At 41.1% G+C, this 23,505-nt stretch overlaps 1 protein-coding gene across 1 annotated transcript in view; it reads right to left on the bottom strand.

The window, feature by feature from the left end:
• The window catches only part of LOC115570870 (growth arrest-specific protein 7-like), a 44,993-nt gene that overhangs the window by 19,270 nt on the left and 2,218 nt on the right, over positions 1–23,505 (bottom strand). The window contains exons 2-7 of the mRNA XM_030399645.1: positions 14,923–15,000; positions 13,701–13,789; positions 6,007–6,060; positions 2,876–2,965; positions 727–842; positions 428–502 (exon numbers count right to left, since the gene is read on the bottom strand). Of these exons, the coding sequence (XP_030255505.1) occupies positions 428–502; positions 727–842; positions 2,876–2,965; positions 6,007–6,060; positions 13,701–13,789; positions 14,923–15,000 (502 nt within the window). The remainder of the gene's footprint in view (positions 1–427; positions 503–726; positions 843–2,875; positions 2,966–6,006; positions 6,061–13,700; positions 13,790–14,922; positions 15,001–23,505) is intronic.

Below are 23,505 nucleotides of genomic sequence, written 5' to 3' on the forward strand. Positions count from 1 at the left end.
GTTTCAGCACACTCTCATGTTTCTCGTAACTCTATTTCAAAGCAATGTTTCTTTTTGGTCATTTATAAATTTCCCCAGATCATCTGACACTGAATCTCTACCAGCTTCATGACTGTTGCTCTGCAGCTGACTGTGACCTTTGACCTCACTGGTAAGAAATATGCCCTCCACGGTGCAATAAAGTATCACTTTAATATTATTACTACTAGACCTACTGTGGAGGAAACAGCCCCAAAACACATCATTTATAGCCTCATTCCCAAAGAGGCTGCATAGTGGAAAGACTTGTTGTCCAAGTGTTGACGTGTCATTTTTTTGAATACTGGTTCACATCTTCGGTGCAGCCGCCATGTGTGTGTGACAGGCTACTCTACAACGAGAGGGTTGTCCTCCTCTTGAAAATCCTTCAAGGAGGAGGGTCACTCACCCTTCTTCCTGGCTTGCTAGAGGGATCTGGGAGAGCTTGGATAGGTTCTTGGCGTACTCCTCTTCTATCTTTATCCTGAGAGGGAAGTAGAGAGTTTCATTACCACACAGCCTTTACGCAATCTGACTGTTTCCATGTGCGTTTTTCTGCGTTGTGCAACACAGTGATGCACATGAATGAGCAGAAAAAAAAAGGAGGAAATGGTTTGTTTTAATGATAACTGTATGGTTTTCATGGTTACCAAAGATGAAGTGTGAAAAAACAAATAGGGGGAGATGGCTGATGAAAAACGCTGATACCTTTCTCGTATGAACTCGGCCATCTCTTTCTGCATCTGTTTCCCCTTCAGCTGTTTCTGCAGCAAGACCTCGAATCCTGTGATGCAGCCATTGCCCTGGGTGTCCCTCTTATCACTCTGCAAGATAAACACAGGAAGCACACGAGAAACACACTGAACAAACAAACACTTTGCAACAAACATGAGAGCATCACACCGGGAACAGCTAGCTGAGTGCCTTCTGCATGCCCCCTCACACACACAGGCAACGCAGCAACATCAGCTAAAGGCGGCTTTAACTGACGCGACACCTCTGATATGACAGACTGAGTGTATTGTGAAAGGTTTTATTTGTAGCAATAAACCTTCATAGATCTTTAACTGGTTTTTTTTTTAATGTAGGTTTATGGAGCATTTTAGCATCTTTCAGTTCTTTGTTTTGGTTTTGACTGTCCACAACATTACTAATGTGTTTTAGCCTCAGCACTCATTCACGCTGTGCAACAGCTGCAGCCTGTGACAAATCCACTGAACACTACCTGTCCACACCAGATGACTTCTGACAGAGTGAGCGACTGCCTGGTGAACATGGTGGAGTGTTTAGCTGCTGGAGACATACTTCCCACAAGACGTTGCAGAGAACTAAACGGGGCTAAAAGGAGGATGTGATTGGACAACATCTGTCAAATGGACAGAAGTGCAAAATGTTAAGTGTCAGGTGATGTCATTGTTGGGAACTGCCCTATGCAAAAGTTTACGTCAGTCTTAATTCAAGCTGTGAGAGCTGCGTGTTTGTATCTAAACTGACTTGTTTTACCAAAACCTGCCATCCACTTCTGGTCACTTTCCACAGTCATGCTCTCTTTCCACTGCACTGTCACCTCTGTGTGTTAGCCTCACACACCACACCTGGTAGATATTACACTGCAGGAGTGAAAGATGTCCAAACAGAGCAGCGGAGGCCAGCTGGATCTCTGCACTGCAGCCACTTACATGTAATGTATCATCCTGCAGCACTGTCTGGTGGACCTTATTAAAGCCACTGCTGATTCTCAGCGTGCTGCTCAGCCAGATGACATAAAAATGGAGTCATGCTGAAAGATGAAAAGGATTCGATGTTGTCTTTGTTCACATGGACTCTCAGGGATGTTCATTTAGTGATGTTCTGGGGAGAGGAGGATGTCAACAGAGGTAGAACGGCTTCATGAAAGGATCGTGTTTCTTTCTTTGGTTTCTAGTTATTCACATTCAAGAATGTTCTCAGAGAGTGTCCTCGTCTTGATATTTTCCTTTTTTCTTACATGCAGGGCAGAAACTAAAGAGTGAGTGCTGAGCCTTAATGATCTGATCACCTGGTGAGGAACTGTACTGGTCAACGTTAGGGATGATGATATGAATATTTTTTCCGCCAATAGCAATGACCAATAGTTACCTGCTTAACATGACCGATACCAATAATATAACCAATAATTTCATTTTCTTACATTTTGATTTGGTCATAAGCACAGCTGAGGGTAAGAAAGGCAAAATCTTAGTTGATGTCGAAGAGGGACAATTTAATATTTCACAGCTTTTATTAATGTTCTCACAGGCTTCTGACATTGTCACTACACATGTAGTATATTGTTTTGCAAGGCCTTAGGACAAAACCTTTTTTTCTTTTCAAATAAACTGGATAATATAACCTTCTTATTCACAGAAAACTAGATACATATATGCACAAAAGAAAACACACACTTTTAAGGTCGCTATCTAAAAAGTTAAGGAAGTAAAAGTCTACGCTGTTTTTCCTACACAGTGAATAAGCAATATATAGAGATTTTGCACACTTAGGAATCATCAGGGTTTTACATCATCACTGACAGGCTCCTTGACTGTGAATACACACTATTTTGTCAATTTTGGACCTTTTATTTGTTCCACTGCGGGCTATCTGACAAATGATGCTATATGTGCTACTGGTGGTCTGAAACTAAATATAACAAATGTGAGGCAAAATCTCAAGTTATGCGTTGCAATCGTATCATATCATCGTGATGCGTGAAGTGTTTCTTTGCAGTTTCTTTGGTGTTACAGTACTGGTCTTAGGGTTACCCTTCAGAAAACTTACAGCCAGTTAGTGCTAAGGGGCAGTAGAATTTAAAGCCTCTTAAATGTCGAGGTGAAGTTACCCAGAAGTAGTCGCAGTAGCTCCATTCATTTGGCTTCAGCAGCTGTTGCTCCGGCATGCACGCAAGAGACGGGAACGTCACACAGTTAATCTGAGAGAGCGGGGAGGGAGAGAAAGAGAGAGAGAAGTGATAAAGAGAGAGAGCACCACGGGGAGGGCAGTTAATGGGGCAGTTATTAGAATCATGACACACAACTTTGCTTTGATGCCCCTGTACTGTACAGCAGCACTACTAGAGCTCAGTGTGTTGACAGAAAATGTACAGGAGCACACACTCTCTCTCACACACACACACACACACACACACACACACTCTTGCTCTAGTATTCAAGGTAGTCTTCACCGCGTTGCTTTGGCAACACCCTCACCTCGGCAGCCAGAAGACATTTCTAATCGACCCAGCATTGTTCATTCACTGTTCTCTGTTCAGCCCGTCCTCAGGGACACTGCTGTCAATACAGCGCTTTTGAGGTTCTCACTCTTTTTGGGATTCATCGCCCAGCTCCCAACCACAACACTGTCAACTTCTACTTCGGTCAGGAGCAATCAGCGAGATGGATTCCCAAAGAATGCCTCTAATTATCCTGGTGCAGTTAATTGTCTGCTGCTTGTTCTCCCAGCAGCAGTGCTGTTGAATCTGTTGGCTGCAGGACTCCGTGTGAGATGCTCGGTTCTGCTCTAGGGGTTACACTTAATAGGAAGGTATGCAATGCATGTCACTGTAGTTCTTTTTGTGCTCCGGGGCTTGGTGCAGTGCTTTCATAGTTTTCCTTTAAACCTCCAGGGTGGGAGGGAAGGCAGAAGACACTCACCTCTAACCTCTCTGCATCATGAAATGCCGTCACAGCTGCTTTGGATACAGCTTCACAAGTCAACGCTTCAAGGTATAATGAAGCACAACAAAACTCTGGTTTGCCAAGAAAAATGTAAAACCTGTGCTGCAGATTCTTCAGCTGCCCATTCAATTTTCCATGACAAGGTAAGAAGAAAAGAAATAAAGAAACAAAAGGAAAAGAAAGAAACCACACGTCTCAAAGAGAAACCAAATTTAAAGCCTCATCCTCACAATAGAGATACAAGAGATACAAACAGACCCCAGGGTTAGCAAAGACTCCAGGGCAAACAAAAGGAGCTTTATCCTCTCTAACATTCATCCCAATTAACCTCAGGAGGTAAACAGCCTGCAGCGGGGATGAAATGTTTCTATTTAAAAAACTTCTGTGGCACCAGAGAGCACTGTGGTTTAATGCTAGAGCCTCTCCTTCCACAGCAAATCAGCAAACACAGGACTGCTGATGACTTTTCCAGAGCCAATATTCAGATTGAAATGCAAATAGAAGAAGAAGAAAAAGGCCTCTAATTCAACCTTATCTTGGCTTATGAAGCTTATAATTTGTTTGAGGGAGTTGCTCTCTGTTTAATCGCTGCTGAGGTCCAGAGGTTGACAACTAGCAGGGCTTTAAACTGACCCCCGCTTCCTCTGGTGAAGACGAGGGCAGTACTTCCAACAGTCTCCAGTGAAGGGTTTACCCTGTTTGCATTCACACACACACACTGTTTGCAGCACTTTCTTTCCTGACCTTTGCTGACCTCGATCAGTTGACATTCACTTAACCCCTCCTCCCAACACCGAATGTCCAATATGGGTTTAACACTCGTAACGAGGCGCGACAGGCCTGCCAAGCTTCGGCTCCCTCCACATATTGAAGTGGTGTGAAGAGTTTGGAGGGTCGCGTCTGCTGTTGTCCTTTAAAAACTAAAAACTTAAGAGTGAGCCTGCAAGGACACAGTGCATTTATTTACTTTAACATAAGCTACGAACATTAGCATGGGCAGGTTTCAAGCCTAACACACATGAAGGGAACGTAGCGTAACCTCCAGTAAGCATGTGATTAGCTAACTTCATTTTTTTGCGTGGCAAGGTATTTTAGAAAACACCTCGTTCAGACTGAAACACCCGCCGCATGCTGCTGTTTAAGATAATGTTAGCAACTCGTTAGCTGGGAAAGTTTAAACAGCCAAACGTGTTATCCAAGATGGAGTCATGTTAGCATCGCATAGTGCTCGCACTCGAGGTCTTTCATCTTGGAAAAAAAAAAATTAACAATGAATCTAACCCCGTGTTTCTTGTCCAAGTATGTTTTTCTATAATATGCATATCCATAATTCTATGCCATAACACAGTTAGCTAGCTTGACCTTTAGCATCCAGTATCAGTAGCAGTTCCATGGTACAAAGTCTCCCCTCTCCCCTCACCTCTCACCAGTGGCGGTTCTAGACCAGTTTTAATAGGGGGGCCAGGTTGGGGCCTGCTTTTTTGTTAGGGGGCACATACAACCGGGAAAAAAAGATAAATCCCTCATTCAGACAAAGCAGTGTTTACAATTTCAGCAATTTTGATTGGGTAGTAAACTGCTGAGACACTTTATTTCTGCCTTTCCCTTCAGAACAAAATCATTGCAAGAAATCTGTCATTGTATTATTAATGCAGACTCACTGTCAGGGGGGCCACAGGGGGGGCCAGACTCAGAGTTACGGGGACACTGCCCCCCCCCCCTAGAACCGCCCCTGCCTCTCATGTTTCCTGTTATAACCATCTGCATATCAGTAGCATCACACTGGTTGCTATGGAAGCTGGTACATATGTAAAAGTCTGAGAGACATTCATATTCTCACAGCGGCAGCAGCACCATTATTATTTCCAAATCATGAGGCCTGACAGGATGCAACCACCTGACAACAGGGGGAAATCATCTGGATGCTGATCAGGATGATGTCACTGTGTATCTGTATACTAGCAACTGACAACAAGCTCAAACACTTCTCACAGCAGTGAAGAGAGAACACTGAGGAGGAAGTTTCAGCTCTCTTTAGTCAACGTGTTGTCTGCGTATTGTCCCAGTGAGTCAAATATATGTTTCAATATATCTTGTGTTTCCCTGGAAACATAAAATCCACAGAGGCAATTTGCACTACTGGGAACTGAATTTTCCCAAACTATCCTTTCCAAACTTGAGAAAGAAGTACTTAAGTTCTCGCCTGCTGGTGTCAAATCTGGCCCTTCAGGGCTACTGTAGAGAGCCAGAGTGAGTTCGTTGTTAGTTAAGAGTTCCCGTTAGTTGCCCCACTCACCGTGACCGTGGTCTCCTTGTTCTGTTTCCTGGTGGGCGACGTTGATCCCGGGCTCTGCAGAGAGAAGAAGGATGCCCCGTCAAAACCTCCGTCCTCAGTGTCGGACATGACTGCTCAACATACACACACTGTCACTCGCACACACACAAACACAGTTGTTTTCCTGGCGAGCGCTGTTAGCGTCTGTCTGCTGCTCGCTCTGCTTCTGCTGCTGCTGCTGCTGGTGTGTATGCATCTGTGTTTGTGTGAGTGTGTGAGTGTGTGTGTGTGTGTGTGTGTGTGTGTTGCTGTGCAGAGTAGGGAGGATAGTTCTGCAGAGCAAAGCAAACCATGGTTGGCTTTCTCTCTCTTTGTGTGTGAGTGTGGATGTATGTGTATGTGATTTCTAACACTTAAGCCTATAATAGAGAAATTTCCAGCATCCTGAGATAAACCAACAGCGGGGGAGTTTATAAAGAGGACAGAAATTAGGAGGGAAGTACAAATATATAGTGAAATCTTAATTCTACATTTCCCTCCCCTGAAAAAAAACAAACATATCAGAGGGACCTTGAATCCTCTGTAGAGAGTGTGTAGGATGCAGAAAAGGGGCAAATGAGGATACAGAGTGAATAAGTGGTGGGTGGATCCTGTATAACTGCACCCTGACTGCCTGCTTAATTATGATCAAGGGAGCAGATACTGTAGGAGGGATTTATCTGCTCCAACTGCCATCAGCCTCCCCATTAATAATAAGAGGCGTAAGATAGAGAGAGGGGTTTGATGTTTCTGAAATGTGGAGAGACTGCGTCATGCATCATCGTTATTGCTATCAAACACAGGCTGTGTGTGATTTATTGTGACTGTACAAAGGTGCTTTAATATGTAGGGCTGGTTATTAAACCTTAAAGCTGCACTAATCCCCAGTTTTATTTTTGCAAGGGATCGGAAGTATGAAAGAGGAAGCTTGTGGTGACAAAACAACAGAGAAACATGGCTCGAAAGTGTAGTTCATCTTCATCTACAGGGAGCATTTTAATGTCTTTTAGCCCATTGTTTCGCTGTAGGGCTGCTGTCAAAACGTTGCTGTTTCTCATTAACTGTGTTCCAGCAGCAGCAGCAGGCAGCTGGAGTTCGTAACAATCTTGAATAAATGGACCGATTACCAAATTCTATCAAGTGACCAGGAACAAGAGTGCAATCAATTGCTATTATATTTTTTTTGCCTTTATTTTCAAACTAGAGTTGACACATCCACACAGTATCATATACATCTAATAAAACATGCACTGGTATTGGATCGGTACTTGGTACCGGCTGATACCAAAAGCCCATGTGACTGACTCTGTATCAGGAAGGAAAAATGGTACGAGACTTTCTCTTTTTCAATCAGTCCAATCAACTTTAGAGGGCCACACCGTGTCAGTCGCGTGTGATTACAAAATGCCACAATAATACATTATTGCATCTTTTTGTTACAAAACAAAATTTGTTGAGTTTCTAAAAACAAAAAGCACAACAGGTCTCCTTTAAAAGAGAGAGAGGGGGATGGAGAGAGAGAGAGAGAGAGAGAGAGAGAGAGGTCAGGTTACATAGTGATGCCTGACTATTGTGAACGTCACATAAGCTATGCTGGCAGTGGTTTAATGCTTTTGGTGTCTGAATACTTTGGCATATGATTCCTGTACGCACCACAAGCTAGTGGGAGCTGTGCTGTGAAATGATGAAATGACTTTGACTAATACAGGGGGTGCATGTGAAGGTCAGTGCTGTCTGTACTGAGACAGAGACAAGCAGACAGACACACACACACGCAGACAGACAGGCAGGCAGGCAGGCTGCTTGTCTTTGCTCTTGTAAATCAAAGTTTTGACTCTAATTTAATTCCCCCCACCATTTTAGCAATCCACAGACGGGAGGGAAACAACAGGGAGGTAACGGGACAGTCAAAGAGAGGGAGAGAGAGAGGGTGGAAGGGAGAGAGAGAGAGAGAGAGAGAGAAGGAGAGAGGGGGAAAGGGAGAGAGAGCTACAGACCACAAAGAGCTTTCTCTGAACACCTCCCTGACTGATTTTGAGTGATTATCATGAATAAATCTTTGTCTGTCATGACGGTGTCGGTTGTCGTTAGTTTGAACAGCGGGCAGCCAGGTGTTGTCCCGTGTGCTTCACAAACTGTGGATGTAATCTGCGGAAACAGCGCCCCCTCTTTGTTGCAGGACCTTATGTACGGCTCTTAAAGTTGCTCTCCGAAAGGTTTGTTTTCACCTGGCAGTGTGATTCAATGTGTAACTTCCAGGAGGCATTTGTTACATGTCATCCCTCGCTCTCTCCCCTGTTTCTTGTTTCCACGCTTTCCTCTCTCGCCTCCTTTCCTCGTGTCTTAGTCCCGCCAACCAAGGATTCTTGGAGAGACGCGAGGAAACCATGGGAGGAAAGAGGGCCGAGGAAATCTGTTCTGAGACTAATGAGATGTCCTTGCCTCTGCGACACCCGTTTCTGATGGCGTCAGATGAATTTATTATCAATGTTTTTTTAAATAGTACAACTTAGCCCACCAGCAGTAGCAGTGATATTAATCACAATGTTTAGTTTTATGACCTGGAAAGCCCAACACAGATATCCGGCAGTGTCTATGGATCTAGACCTACACGTGGAAATTTTTATGTGATGAACTTGATTGACGGATGTCTTTAAAAAAGATCCGATTTCTTTTGCAGTTGCATGATTTCAGCTGCTGTCTGTGACCTACATTATAACCAATCCTGTCCTGTCTTTGTGCCGGTTTAAATATCTTTAAAGGGGACAGCAAACAGTTCTGCTGGATGATCACTTCATTTTTTTCAAAGGCTGATACCTGGAGAACCTCTCACAGCTGGATCTGTATCTCACTTCGCTGTCTTGTTTTGTGGTTTGTGCGAGTTCAGCTCCCGTTTCACTCTCACAGTTTTATCTCAGTGGACATGTCGGGATGTGATGCTCCGTGAGTGAACCCACAACCTCCAAGTTCAAATGGTGGCCCTGATTTTCTGTGTTACCTGTTTAAAAAACAGCTGTGCACGAAGAACAAGCTGCAGTCTGTGTTTATTACTGTGTACTGTGTATTTATACTGTGATCTGTGTATTCATACTGTGATCTGTGTATTCATACTGTGATCTGTGTATTTATACTGTGATCTGTGTATTTATACTGTGATCTGTGTATTTATACTGTGATCTGTCTATTTATACTGTGATCTGTCTATTTATACTGTGATCTCTGTATTTATACTGTGTACTGTGTATTTATACTGTGATCTGTGTATTCATACTGTGATCTGTGTATTTATACTGTGATCTGTGTATTTATACTGTGATCTGTCTATTTATACTGTGATCTGTGTATTTATACTGTGTACTGTGTATTTATACTGTGATCTGTCTATTTATACTGTGATCTGTGTATTTATACTGTGTACTGTGTATTTATACTGTGATCTGTGTATTTATACTGTGTACTGTGTATTTATACTGTGATCTGTGTATTCATACTGTGATCTGTGTGTTTATACTGTGATCTGTGTATTTATACTGTGATCTGTGTGTTTATACTGTGATCTGTGTATTTATACTGTGATCTGTGTATTTATACTGTGTACTGTGTATTTATACTGTGATCTGTGTATTCATACTGTGATCTGTGTATTTATACTGTGATCTGTGTATTTATACTGTGATCTGTCTATTTATACTGTGATCTGTGTATTTATACTGTGTACTGTGTATTTATACTGTGATCTGTCTATTTATACTGTGATCTGTGTATTTATACTGTGTACTGTGTATTTATACTGTGATCTGTGTATTCATACTGTGATCTGTGTGTTTATACTGTGATCTGTGTGTTTATACTGTGATCTGTGTATTTATACTGTGTACTGTGTATTTATACTGTGATCTGTGTGTTTATACTGTGTACTGTGTATTTATACTGTGATCTGTCTATTTATACTGTGTACTGTGTGTTTATACTGTGATCTGTGTATTCATACTGTGATCTGTGTATTTATACTGTGTACTGTGTATTTATACTGTGTACTGTGTATTTATACTGTGATCTGTGTATTCATACTGTGATCTGTGTATTCATACTGTGATCTGTGTATTTATACTGTGATCTGTGTATTTATACTGTGTACTGTGTATTTATACTGTGTACTGTGTATTTATACTGTGATCTGTGTATTTATACTGTGATCTGTGTATTTATACTGTGATCTGTGTATTCATACTGTGATCTGTGTATTCATACTGTGATCTGTGTGTTTATACTGTGATCTGTGTATTTATACTGTGATCTGTGTATTTATACTGTGTACTGTGTATTTATACTGTGATCTGTGCATTCATACTGTGATCTGTGTATTTATACTGTGATCTGTGTATTTATACTGTGATCTGTCTATTTATACTGTGATCTGTGTATTTATACTGTGTACTGTGTATTTATACTGTGATCTGTCTATTTATACTGTGATCTGTCTATTTATACTGTGTACTGTGTATTTATACTGTGATCTGTGTATTCATACTGTGATCTGTGTGTTTATACTGTGATCTGTCTATTTATACTGTGTACTGTGTATTTATACTGTGATCTGTGTGTTTATACTGTGATCTGTGTATTTATACTGTGTACTGTGTATTTATACTGTGATCTGTGTGTTTATACTGTGTACTGTGTATTTATACTGTGATCTGTCTATTTATACTGTGTACTGTGTGTTTATACTGTGATCTGTGTATTCATACTGTGATCTGTGTATTTATACTGTGTACTGTGTATTTATACTGTGTACTGTGTATTTATACTGTGATCTGTGTACTTATACTGTGATCTGTGTATTCATACTGTGATCTGTGTATTTATACTGTGATCTGTGTATTTATACTGTGTACTGTGTATTTATACTGTGATCTGTGTATTTATACTGTGATCTGTGTATTCATACTGTGATCTGTGTATTTATACTGTGATCTGTGTATTTATACTGTGATCTGTCTATTCATACTGTGATCTGTGTATTTATACTGTGTACTGTGTATTTATACTGTGATCTGTGTATTCATACTGTGATCTGTGTATTTATACTGTGATCTGTGTATTTATACTGTGATCTGTGTATTTATACTGTGATCTGTGTATTCATACTGTGATCTGTCTATTTATACTGTGATCTGTGTATTTATACTGTGATCTGTCTATTTATACTGTGATCTGTGTATTTATACTGTGATCTGTCTATTTATACTGTGATCTGTGTATTTATACTGTGTACTGTGTATTTATACTGTGATCTGTCTATTTATACTGTGATCTGTGTATTTATACTGTGTACTGTGTATTTATACTGTGATCTGTGTATGTATACTGTGATCTGTGTATGTATACTGTGATCTGTGTGTTTATACTGTGATCTGTGTATTTATACTGTGCACTGTGTATTTATACTGTGATCTGTGTGTTTATACTGTGTACTGTGTATTTATACTGTGATCTGTCTATTTATACTGTGTACTGTGTGTTTATACTGTGATCTGTGTATTCATACTGTGATCTGTGTATTTATACTGTGTACTGTGTATTTATACTGTGTACTGTGTATTTATACTGTGATCTGTGTACTTATACTGTGATCTGTGTATTCATACTGTGATCTGTGTATTCATACTGTGATCTGTGTATTTATACTGTGATCTGTGTATTTATACTGTGATCTGTGTATTTATACTGTGTACTGTGTATTTATACTGTGATCTGTGTATTTATACTGTGATCTGTGTATTTATACTGTGATCTGTCTATTTATACTGTGTACTGTGTATTTATACTGTGATCTGTGTATTTATACTGTGATCTGTGTATTTATACTGTGTACTGTGTATTTATACTGTGATCTGTGTATTTATACTGTGATCTGTGTATTCATACTGTGATCTGTGTATTTATACTGTGATCTGTGTATTTATACTGTGATCTGTCTATTCATACTGTGATCTGTGTATTTATACTGTGTACTGTGTATTTATACTGTGATCTGTGTATTCATACTGTGATCTGTGTATTTATACTGTGATCTGTGTATTTATACTGTGATCTGTGTATTCATACTGTGATCTGTGTGTTTATACTGTGATCTGTGTATTTATACTGTGATCTGTGTATTTATACTGTGATCTGTGTATTTATACTGTGATCTGTCTATTTATACTGTGATCTGTGTATTTATACTGTGATCTGTGTATTTATACTGTGATCTGTCTATTTATACTGTGATCTGTGTATTTATACTGTGTACTGTGTATTTATACTGTGATCTGTCTATTTATACTGTGATCTGTGTATTTATACTGTGTACTGTGTATTTATACTGTGATCTGTGTATGTATACTGTGATCTGTGTATGTATACTGTGATCTGTGTGTTTATACTGTGATCTGTGTATTTATACTGTGCACTGTGTATTTATACTGTGATCTGTGTGTTTATACTGTGTACTGTGTATTTATACTGTGATCTGTCTATTTATACTGTGTACTGTGTGTTTATACTGTGATCTGTGTATTCATACTGTGATCTGTGTATTTATACTGTGTACTGTGTATTTATACTGTGTACTGTGTATTTATACTGTGATCTGTGTACTTATACTGTGATCTGTGTATTCATACTGTGATCTGTGTATTCATACTGTGATCTGTGTATTTATACTGTGATCTGTGTATTTATACTGTGATCTGTGTATTTATACTGTGTACTGTGTATTTATACTGTGATCTGTGTATTTATACTGTGATCTGTGTATTTATACTGTGTACTGTGTATTTATACTGTGATCTGTGTATTTATACTGTGTACTGTGTATTTATACTGTGATCTGTGTACTTATACTGTGATCTGTGTATTTATACTTCGTACTGTGTCTGCTTGGAGGCAAAGGAACCATTTCAACTCCAATGTGTTTAGATATTGATTCATTATTTGCCTCTGTATTCAGTGATATTCTGATTGTGAAATCCTCATTTATAACTCAGAATGTGATTTTGGTGGATCTTTAGGCTGACTGTTTTAGGGAAAAGTGACAGGATGTAACATATGAGAGCCGACGCTCAGGAATGATCAGCCTCAGGTGTTTAAAACAGACCATGAAAAAGCAAAATGTTTCTGATGATTTAACAAAGTTGTTCGTGCTCCTTTTGTTCTCCGGCAGTCAGGTTGACCTTTTCGACTCGCTGCTGAATCAGAAACAAACTAAATATGAAGAGTTGATGGTGACACACGTTTGCTCTGTAATCTGTCTTCATTCCGCTGCGGTGTCCAATCAGTAGCGGAGGGGGGCGTGTCCTGTGTGTCATCGCTCCTCAGAGCACAATTAAGAGAACTGGGATGGCCTGCAAGATGGTGGGCAAGAACGAGAGGTACTCTATGACCATCTTCCCTCACACGTGTTTTCACCTAACCTGCCTCATTACACTCCGTCAGTCATCTCTCCTCAGTTGTCCCTCTCAGATGTTTAGTTTGATGGCATCAGGGGTTATCTAGGTTTATTGAAATGTAAATAATGTTTACATTGTTGTAATAATGGTAGTGTGGCATTAACACTGCTCAACGGAGCCTGCGGCGGGCTTCTGTCATGTTGTTGAGGAGTAAGAATGAGAACCGTCAGACAGCCTCACCTGTGGCTCTGTGCTGCTCTTCCTGACCAGGCTGTTGTGTGCGTGCTCCACATGATGCAAGGGACTACCACCCGAGTGAAATCCATTCACTGGAGACAAAGGAAAAAAACAGAGAGAGAAAGAAATGTTAATCATCTGGTGTCTGCAGATGAGTTGTAAACTTCACAAGTCAAATCTCTGTTTTATTGTTTGGTTGATAAATGTCTTCCAAAGGGGCGTCGATGCAGAGCTCTGGACCTGTTTACCCTCAAACTGTGTTTGTGTGTACAGTTTAACTGAGCTTTTAGAAACTCTCAGCTGGTTTCAAACAGGTGACTTCCACAGGTGGCTTGCATCTTTAAAATGTAATGAATGTGACCTCAGTACTAAAAGAGGTCCTGTGACAAACAATATACTAAACTTAACTTCCATATCTTTTAAATTTAGGTATGACCTCTGTTTCTATATCAGCACTTATAGAGAAATATGTGTTTATGAAGTTTATAGTGGAAAATGTTTGCTAAACTAATCTAACTTGAGCCTTGTTGGTCATGTGCTAAAACGGTTAGCTTCAGTTAGCCACACAGCAGTTACTACGTGCACTAGAAATAATCTCTACATGACAACCAGTTTTTGTATGAAGAATTTAAATGAGCTAAATTAATATGGCACATCTCTACTTAATAAACACTTACTTTAATGAACAGCATCTTGGTGTATTGGTAACAACTCATCCAAACACGAGAACTAGTTTTTGTGGTGCGGTTTTTTGTAACTCTCCACTTACTTTAAAACCAAGCAATGTCTGAACTATGAAGAGCTGGTGGTACAAGCTCCTGGGCTTTAAAGGAACTGATCAGGAATATCGTTCACACAGCCAACAAGAGAAGGCAAGATCCAGTCTATTATGAAAACTCTCCAATAAATGTAATCCAAGTATGTGTAAGAGTCTCTGCTGTTTGATCTGAGGCGAAGCTAAGTAGCTATAGTCGATGTAGAGGTGATACAAATGCATGAGGGCTGCTCCCAACATGTCTCTCTGTTTATCTGCCTTCAGGACCCAAAGGAAGACAGAGGAGGCCTTAGTTCTGATGTTGATAAAATTTGTCACAGGAAATGTGTGTGTGTTTGGTGCGCATGAGCGCTTGCTTTGTGCCACTGTGGAATTTTAGGAGAATTCACAGCCCCAGGGCACTAAAACTTGAGGAAGCTGAAGCGATGGAGAGACAGAGGACTGTAGTACCTGCCGGCAGGGAGTTCTTGTGTCGGAGGGACATCTTGGGAGTCCCAGGTGTGCTGGACGGTCTCTCCCATGTCGTCTCTGACGGGGTGTTCAGAAGGAGAAACAATGACATTAGAAGAGCTGCAGCAGCTGTAGTGCTTGTCTGTCATTTTGGTTACCGTGTTGGATCTATTTGTGGGCAACGATAAGAAGAAGTGATTCCATCCACGGGTGCAAACTTGGCATTTATTACAGTCAGCAGTTAAACTAGAAGAAAAAGCACAGCTCTTGCGGTGTCTTGCAGTACAGTTGTTGTGATGACTCGACTGAAATGGCATTTTGCTTTACTTCATTCAGACATTGTGTTCATGTTCTGAAGTGGGCACTATCCTAAAGCTGCAGCAGCGTCCAGGAGCAGCTCATGTTTGTCATGACGGTCCCAGTTGTTCTTTCTGTAAGTCGAGTTAACAGCCTGTGCAGCTGGGTCAACCTGAACCATGTCTGTCACGAGTTTTGTTCGTTTGTTGTTTGCTCTGTTGCTATTTTTCCTGTGTAGGTCGATAGCTGGCCAGCTTTGGAGAAAGATGATTCTAAAAATGCTGATATGACGACTGTTTCTGTTTCCACCAATGAGCATGATACCAGAGCAATTTGAATCACTGAACCACCCAACAGTTTACATTAGCAGAACCACACACAGGTTGAACAGCAGTGTGTTGAGTATCATAAACTGATATTTGCATTTTTAAATTTTGGAAAATAATTAATTATACCGGCACAAACCCTAAGAAATACAGTAAACTGTAGAATGGACACTAAGTTAAATCCAATGTTTAACGCATGGCTCAAAGTTAGCTTATAAAGTCTTTAGGTGGGTCTTTGTTTTGTTTTGGTTTCTCAACAAGGATTGTGTGTGTCAGTAAAATGGAAGTTTGCACTTCAGTAATGCTCAGCCACTGTCAGCCACAGTCTGTTCACCCTGCTGCCATCTGACAAACGATACAGCAGTATCTGCTGTAACACCACCAGACTACAGAGCAGCTTCTGTCCTCAGGATATGAGACTCTTCCGCAAAACTCACAGCATAAAAACAGAAGCATGAAGGGACTACAGCTTACTTCACTGTACACCCTGTGCTGTAGAATGACAATTAAAGGAACCTCTGATCTAAAATGTTACTGTATCACTGAAAAGCCGGTGTAAGATAATGAAAGATATGGTGCTATACAGAGGCCTGATCTCCACACACACCTCCCTCATCTGCTTGGTAGGTTGGGAGGAAATCTTCTCTCCAAAATCACATATGATTGGATGAATGTGTGTAATGGCCCCCCGAGTTCAGCACGAGTCATCAAAAATATTCTCACATTCTACACCAAAATCAAACAGACTTTGATACAAAATACTTTGAAGTTATTTTCACAACTAATAATAAGCATGTAACAAGGAACAGATCAATAACCTGCTCATGGACAGAGGATGCATTTCACTCTGTGTCGAAGAAAAACATCCTTCTGGGTAACTTGATTGACAGGTGTCTCGGCTCAGGAGAACATTTGGTGTTTGTCACAGTTTTGCCACACAGTGTCTGTTGCTTCCTGGGTCCAGATTTTGCGGCTCGTTATCAACCGAGAAGTACTTAATATATCTCTTTTTTCTATTACATCATGACCGGTATTGACAACAAATTCATGGTGGAGAGCCTTAAACCCTGAAACACTAGTCATGGGAAAACATCCTGAAACAGTAGCCCAGTGAACGGATCTGAGTCCTGAATGTTCAGCTCAGTCAGGGACTCTGTTGTCCGTAATCATTAGGTACAAGCTTTTCACCTAATATGACCTGCCACAGCTTGTTCACCCTGCTGCTATCTGGCAACCGATACAGAAGTGTCTGCTGCCATAGAACCGGACTACAGAGCAGCTTCTTTCCCCAGGCTGTGAGACTCCTGGACTCATCTTCAACACTCCATTTTTGAAAACAGTTGTAGCACAAAAGGTACAAGCTTATAAAAATGACAGTGGATTTATCCTGTACCTTGTCACATCTCTTAAAGATTAACCAAGCTCTATAGAGGCACTAATACTTTTCCATCACCTACCTCCATTTGACTTCTGATGGAGAAGATGCCGGAGAACACAGACACAAAAAGCAATATAGAAGGGCTCTCTTTGATTTGTACTCTCCTATGTCCATTTATTACCACAGCCCGAGTTCAATTAGCCCTTTACTGTCAGCAGAGAAGACGGGGTACAGACATGTAAAGAGCTCTTATTTCATTTGGGCCTTTTGGCCTGGCTCTGCTCTGCTTAGCAGAGGAGACAAGTGAGCCAAGCCCATCAGCTCAAATGACACGCATGGAGGGGATAACTGGCAGCGGGCTCATGAAGGGAGGCTGTGCCGTCCGTTTGATGCACAACACCAGCGCACAGCCTTTACTCACCGGCCCTAAATGTCTCAATTTCCCTACGTTAGGTTGTCATAAACACATCAATACTGGTAGAAAAATAGGATATTAATGCACAAATATATAGCCTAATCTACTTAGCTCGGGGAAATTGTTTGTTATTGTGACTGTCTGCCTTGCCAAAGGGAAGGCAGTCAAAACAACATTCATAAAACGATTTATGTTACATTTAGTGTGTGGATAGTCCCCAGCATGCCTGATACAAAGCCAGGAAGCACAACTGAAAAGACAAATTGAGTTAACTAATCAATACATGAATCAAATCAAACAGCTTTTTATATTTTTCATGAGTCACATTAGGTCTGGAGATGTGAAAGCCCACTTGTTTAGTATAAAGTTTGACACCTGAGTGCAACAGCTTCAGTTTCTAGGCAACATTCCGCAATGCAGATTACTGATTACTGATCATTTCCATCAGACAGGCTGTTATGAAGAGATCAGACTTGGCACCTGCTAGATTCATGCCTCTAGATCCAAGAGTGATTCATATCAGTGTCATTGTCACAGACCAGCTGACGTCTGATGTCAATCACTCTAAATTGTCTTGATGCTCTTTACTATGGAATATAAAGCCAAGTTTATTCAACTTTTTCGGGCCTGTCCTGATGTGTATTCAATGATAGTATGCCGCATCTAGTGATTGATGCTGCGGGAGGATCTTTTCTGGGACATGAAAACATGAACTGATGCTTTTCTGATTCACCCAATTCAGTCATATTCAATCTACACGACTGGTTCAGACCCACCATAGAGGAGCAGTGACTCGGTGGCTGACAGTGAGAGACAGTCGGTGCAGAGTAGCAGATGTGTCGAAGTGAATGTATGAATGAAAGTAGTCAACAGCAGGTCTAAAAACAGAAATAGCCTGGCATCAGCTTATTGTCCGCCAACTACACCGCCAGTGAGGAGAGACATCACTGATCGCAGAAGTTGAAATGCCCTAGTTAGCTCTGACACGGCTATATTTTATTCATAACCATATGACACTGGTGCTTGATGCATTGGCTACCTCCTGGCTCTGTTGTTTTTATCAATCACAGCCCATTAACACCCTTTATTATGTTAAGAGGAAGCACCGGTAACAGACAGCGCTTTACAGATATTCTCTCGTAGCAATACAAAAAGCAGAAAAAGCAGAAGATCCACTGTAGCTATTGTGGAAAAAATGTTGTGTAATACACAAAGCACTGGAGTGGGCAGGCCGGTGTACGCTGCTGACGGACAGCTGAGCCGGAGGTGCCATAGAGACCCCATGTAAACAAATCCCACAGAGCAAATCTAAGCCATTTTAAAGCCAATAGTTTCACCATGCATGCTCTCATGGATGACACTGGACGAGCTGTACAAAGCCATTTTTGTTATTATTTATTTATTTTTTGGCTGTTTTTCCAGCTTTAAATCAAGTCTCCAGCTACTTCAGTCATTAAGCAGAATGCTGCAACGCTGTTTAACTGTGAAGCTCCAGACTTTCATCAGCAAGAGGCGAGGAGATGAGGACTGGATTTTTAGTTTTGGGTGTACTGTTCCTTAAAAGGTCACCAATTTGTCAAACTAAAGAGGACAGAAGAACATGGGCCAGTATCAGAAAGTGATGCACTGACATTAAATAAGGTGGTAAAATGGGAGCTGTAGGTTTTAGAATGCTCACAATGAATGTCATTTTATCAAAATCATTATTTGACAGTAAACCGCAGGAACATGTGGCACCTATTCAGACAGAGATTTACATAAGCAGAGCTAGTGGAATCAGCAGCAGCGCTCTTTGCTACAGCTGACAGGCTAATTAGCTGAGCAGCTAACAGAATTAGCCCGAAAACTAACGTAAGTAGGCTACTGTACATTTCGCCTGCCGAAAAGAAGAGGACATTAGCTTGATTTTATTTCACTTTTGATGGCCATGTGACCAATATTAGATAGAAAGTTAGTTGCTGGTTGTGAGTGGCTGGCTGCTCTATGGCTGTGGACAGAAGATGACGCCAGAGAAATGATTACATTTTCTGTATGTAAATAACTAAAAGAGACCATGTTATAAAATATAATTGTCTCTCTTTCGAATATTTACACAGGAAAATCTGTGGGCAGCAGCAGAAAAAAAAAAAAACCTTGCACTTTCAATTCTGCTGGACTTCATGTTATTTATAAACCTTTTTATGGTTTTATATGAAACAGGCTCCATGACTGTCTGCCTGCTGTAAATCTACAGTATGTGTGCTGGGACTGTTGAGTGTTGGGTTTGCTGTGTTTATGCAGCAGCCCACTGGTCAGGCTGGGATGAGTGGAGAGTCTTAGGAGACGGCTGGTACAAACCACAGCACCGTGCACTGCTGCACCCAGCAACACAGGAAGGAAAACCTAGAAAAAAAAACAAGCTCAACACAAGGACAGGCAGCCCTCACCCACGCTCTGTTACTATGGCAATGCTGAAACACAAACGCACACACCAAACACACACGCAGGACAGAATCTAATCTAGCTGAACTTTAGAGCAACAAAAGGGAGGCCCGGTGAAAATATAAGAGATGCTATAAATACCAAATGTTTCAGGAAAAATGTTATCAGATGGGCTCGTTTGGAAACAGTCGGCGCTGTGGCGCATTTGAAAGAACCACAGGCCTGTAGTACAGTCAGAGTGTGTGTCAGGCCCGAGCTTTCATTTAGTCATCACGCAGCGAAGACACTGAAAACAAGTCCTGGAGGGTTTTTGTGTCCTCTGTGGCCACTTCTACAAAACCACAGCAACAATACTGCTTTATTTATGAGCCAGGATACAGATGTTTTAGTGAGCTAAAAGTTATGAAAAATTAATCATTTTCCCTCTCAGGAAATATTGTGGAACTCCTGTCATATCTGTCTCTCTGGAATATGATCAGTTTACACCCTGTCACATAAAGACAAACAGATCTGACAGATTACAGAGACTATAGTTTTTGATGTTATATCACTGTTACTGCGTCTGGTAATACCACATAACAAGTGGTCGACCGACATTGTTTAGGAATATAGTGAAAAGGAAAAAGCTGATAGCTGACCGATGTATAAATACACACACACACACACACACACACACAAACACACACACACACACACACACACTAACACACACACACACTCTTTTTTTAAATGTAACACTGTTGAAATGGAACAATCTTTGGTCCTAATTTTACTGAAAGTGTTGGAGTGAACCTTAGGGCCCTCTCTCTGTCCCACCCTCTCAGTGATAAGTTACAGTGAAACAGAGTAACTTTTAACAAGGCACACAATCTGTAAACGTGTGATGGAGTGGATTCCATCGATGGAATCTGTTCTACTGACAATGGATGGTGAGCTGTTCCGGGGCTGAACTGGCCAGATTGATACTTGTTAATTAATTATTTAATGTCTGTGCATATTCCCAGGGTAAGGAGGATCCTACAGTGTGCCATTGGATGAATGAATGGATGGATAGTTATGTGCCTGGATAATTTAGATGAGAGACTGTCAAACTGATAAGTACAGTATCAAGTAACATAACATTAACAGAATGGTTTCTGATCCTGCATGCCTGGCTGCCTTCACTGCCCTGTCCCTATTGTGGACACGTTATATATTTGTGACTAGATAAAATGAAAAGGGGTCAGATAAGACAGGTCTGGCTATGTGAGACTAGATATGACTTGAATGCCACACTTGTCAGCCTGCGGTAAAATCAGCTGTTTCAACATTTAACATCACAACGGGCCGGCAAGGATTTAATGTTAGCCCAAAGTTTCTAACCTCATCACCAGAGTGATATGTGGAAGGTGTTTCATGGAGTGGAGAATTACTAATATCTCTGATTTGAACACTGTAATCATGATCAGAGACATACATGATGCGAACAAAGCTCGTTCGCTCCCAAGTAACTGCTAAGCCACAATCCCTGTTATGCGAAGGATGCAGGTGAGCAGATCTTCGAAGGCACGGCTGAATGATAAAAGGTGCTTCCACACCTGTAGCTCACTTCATCGTGGTGTGATCTGCTTCAGGTTCACAAACAAAGCAGGAGCTGTAAGTCACAGAGTGAATCATTAGTGCTACATGGACTCAAGTTGAAAAGTACATTCTGACAGCTGAGAGTGATTGTGCAGCCCCTTAGTGTGGCTTACTGTTAGGGATGTATATTGTTAGGATTTTATCGATACCAATACTGATAGGTACCGATACTTAGCGATACTCTTACCAATACTACAACATGTAATTTTGTGTAAAAAAAATAAAGACTTTACAAGATGTCAAAAGATTCAACCTTTTATTACCACAAGGTAATAATAAAGCTTCAACAGAACAGAAGCTATGCAATTACAAATACTCCAGAACAGATAACCAGGACTTTTATATCTGGCGGATGCCGGAGAGCGACGCAGCAATTCAGCTGAATTTAGCACCGAGCAGACAGGAAGTCAAGTACCGAAATATCAATATAACATCCGGTTACTTTTCAAAATAAAACAGTCCGTGTTGACACCAGCACACAGATCTCAAAAAAGAGACAAATACAAGCTCATCTACTAATCCTTCGATCGGGAACATTTCCTGTTGTTGTTTTTATGACACAACTGCGGTCGTGAGTGATTGTGTGATTATCGCGGAAACTCCTCGGCCTCGTGACGCCAGCTGTCTACCGTATTGTGCCGTGGCTGACTCAAAACGCAACTGGTGGGGGTTACCAGACGGCAGATGGTGGAACAAAACCGGATCGAAGCCGTAACGCAGCGGACAGTATCCAGGGGAAATTCGGGGTAAGCAACATCACCAAACACTTGGAGCATAGTATGAAGCTACAGGAGTGCGGCGTGTTTGATTGCTATAACAAAGCGAGTAAAGTTAGCACCCCGGCTAGCAGCCCGGCTAGCAGTCCGGCTAACACTAAAGACTGCAGCGCCGTGACAGCGGCACCCGGTTTTGTGTCTGCAACGTCAAGTCATGGAGTTTGTTGTTAAGTTTATAGTCATTACAGTAGGGTAGATGTTCAAAAACCATCCATTTCAAAAACCGATAGAAAAAAATCATCCAAAAAAAACGGTACCCTGGTACCAACCCAATTAGGAGCCGGTACCAAAAAAAAATACCGGTCCTCGGTGTACATCCCTACTTATTGTACATCTTTGTGTTGCGGAGTGTCACAAAGAAATAAATGATAATGAGCATACTGTAATATTATGGGAGGATAACTGTTGTGTTGATGCTGGGTTATCTCATGTGTCAGGGAAACACTTTAACTTTAGTTTAGCTTTTGAAGTCATCGTAAAATCACATAATACAGTGAACTGCTTTTGCTGGACTGCTCTCCTTTCACACCACAGGTCAACTGGAAGCCGACTGAAACCTTCTTTTATTAGCAGGCTCAGTCCGGTTGTTTAGTCCACACCAAAGACCAGGGTGCTATCCTCAAACAACTCCACAAAGACAAATGCCTTGTTTTATAAATTCCTAAAGCTTAGTAAGTGTGTGCTACAGCAGCAAAGGAGGAAGTCAGGTGACATAGAATGAAGAGCGACAACTTCTGCATAAGGAGGAGGTCAGGGTGGATGGATGCTTATTATCTTAACTAAGTAACGTAAATCTCTTATGTCACGTAACATAAGTTATGTATGTAACATAGGGACATAAGTTACATAATTAACATACTTATTTTACACAATCAAACTTTTCCTAAACCTAACCAGATAGTTTGGCTGACTCATCCCATGAGGGTCCGGTATGTGTGTCACTAGCAACAGTCTAGTCTTAAGTGGTTTTGGAAGTCAGTGGCGATCAACATCTTTAATTTTTTTGGCATGACAATGAGTTGAAAGGGGTTTGCAGGCTGTTATGAGACAAGAGTTGATGGTACGATACATCTTTTGAATAAGTTAAGTTAACTTTCTTTCAAAGTGTCCCCTTTTGTTAGCTCGGGTGTGTTTCTCTCCTTTTCAGTGAAACTCTTACTGAATAAAATGAAGCCAAAACCTGTGAACAAAATGCCAAGAGCGGTTAAACAGCGCAATACAGATAGAACATAAGGAAGCAGTGCCTGAACAGCACCTTTGAGTCCCGAACTGCATGTTAGCTTACCAATCCATCCCTGAAAGTTGTCCCTACATCGCCAAGCTGTGAATATTTTGCCGTGAAAGACTCTG

The sequence above is a fragment of the Sparus aurata genome, chromosome 20 (genome assembly GCF_900880675.1).
Source record: "Sparus aurata chromosome 20, fSpaAur1.1, whole genome shotgun sequence".
NCBI classification, from domain to species: Eukaryota; Metazoa; Chordata; class Actinopteri; order Spariformes; family Sparidae; genus Sparus; species Sparus aurata.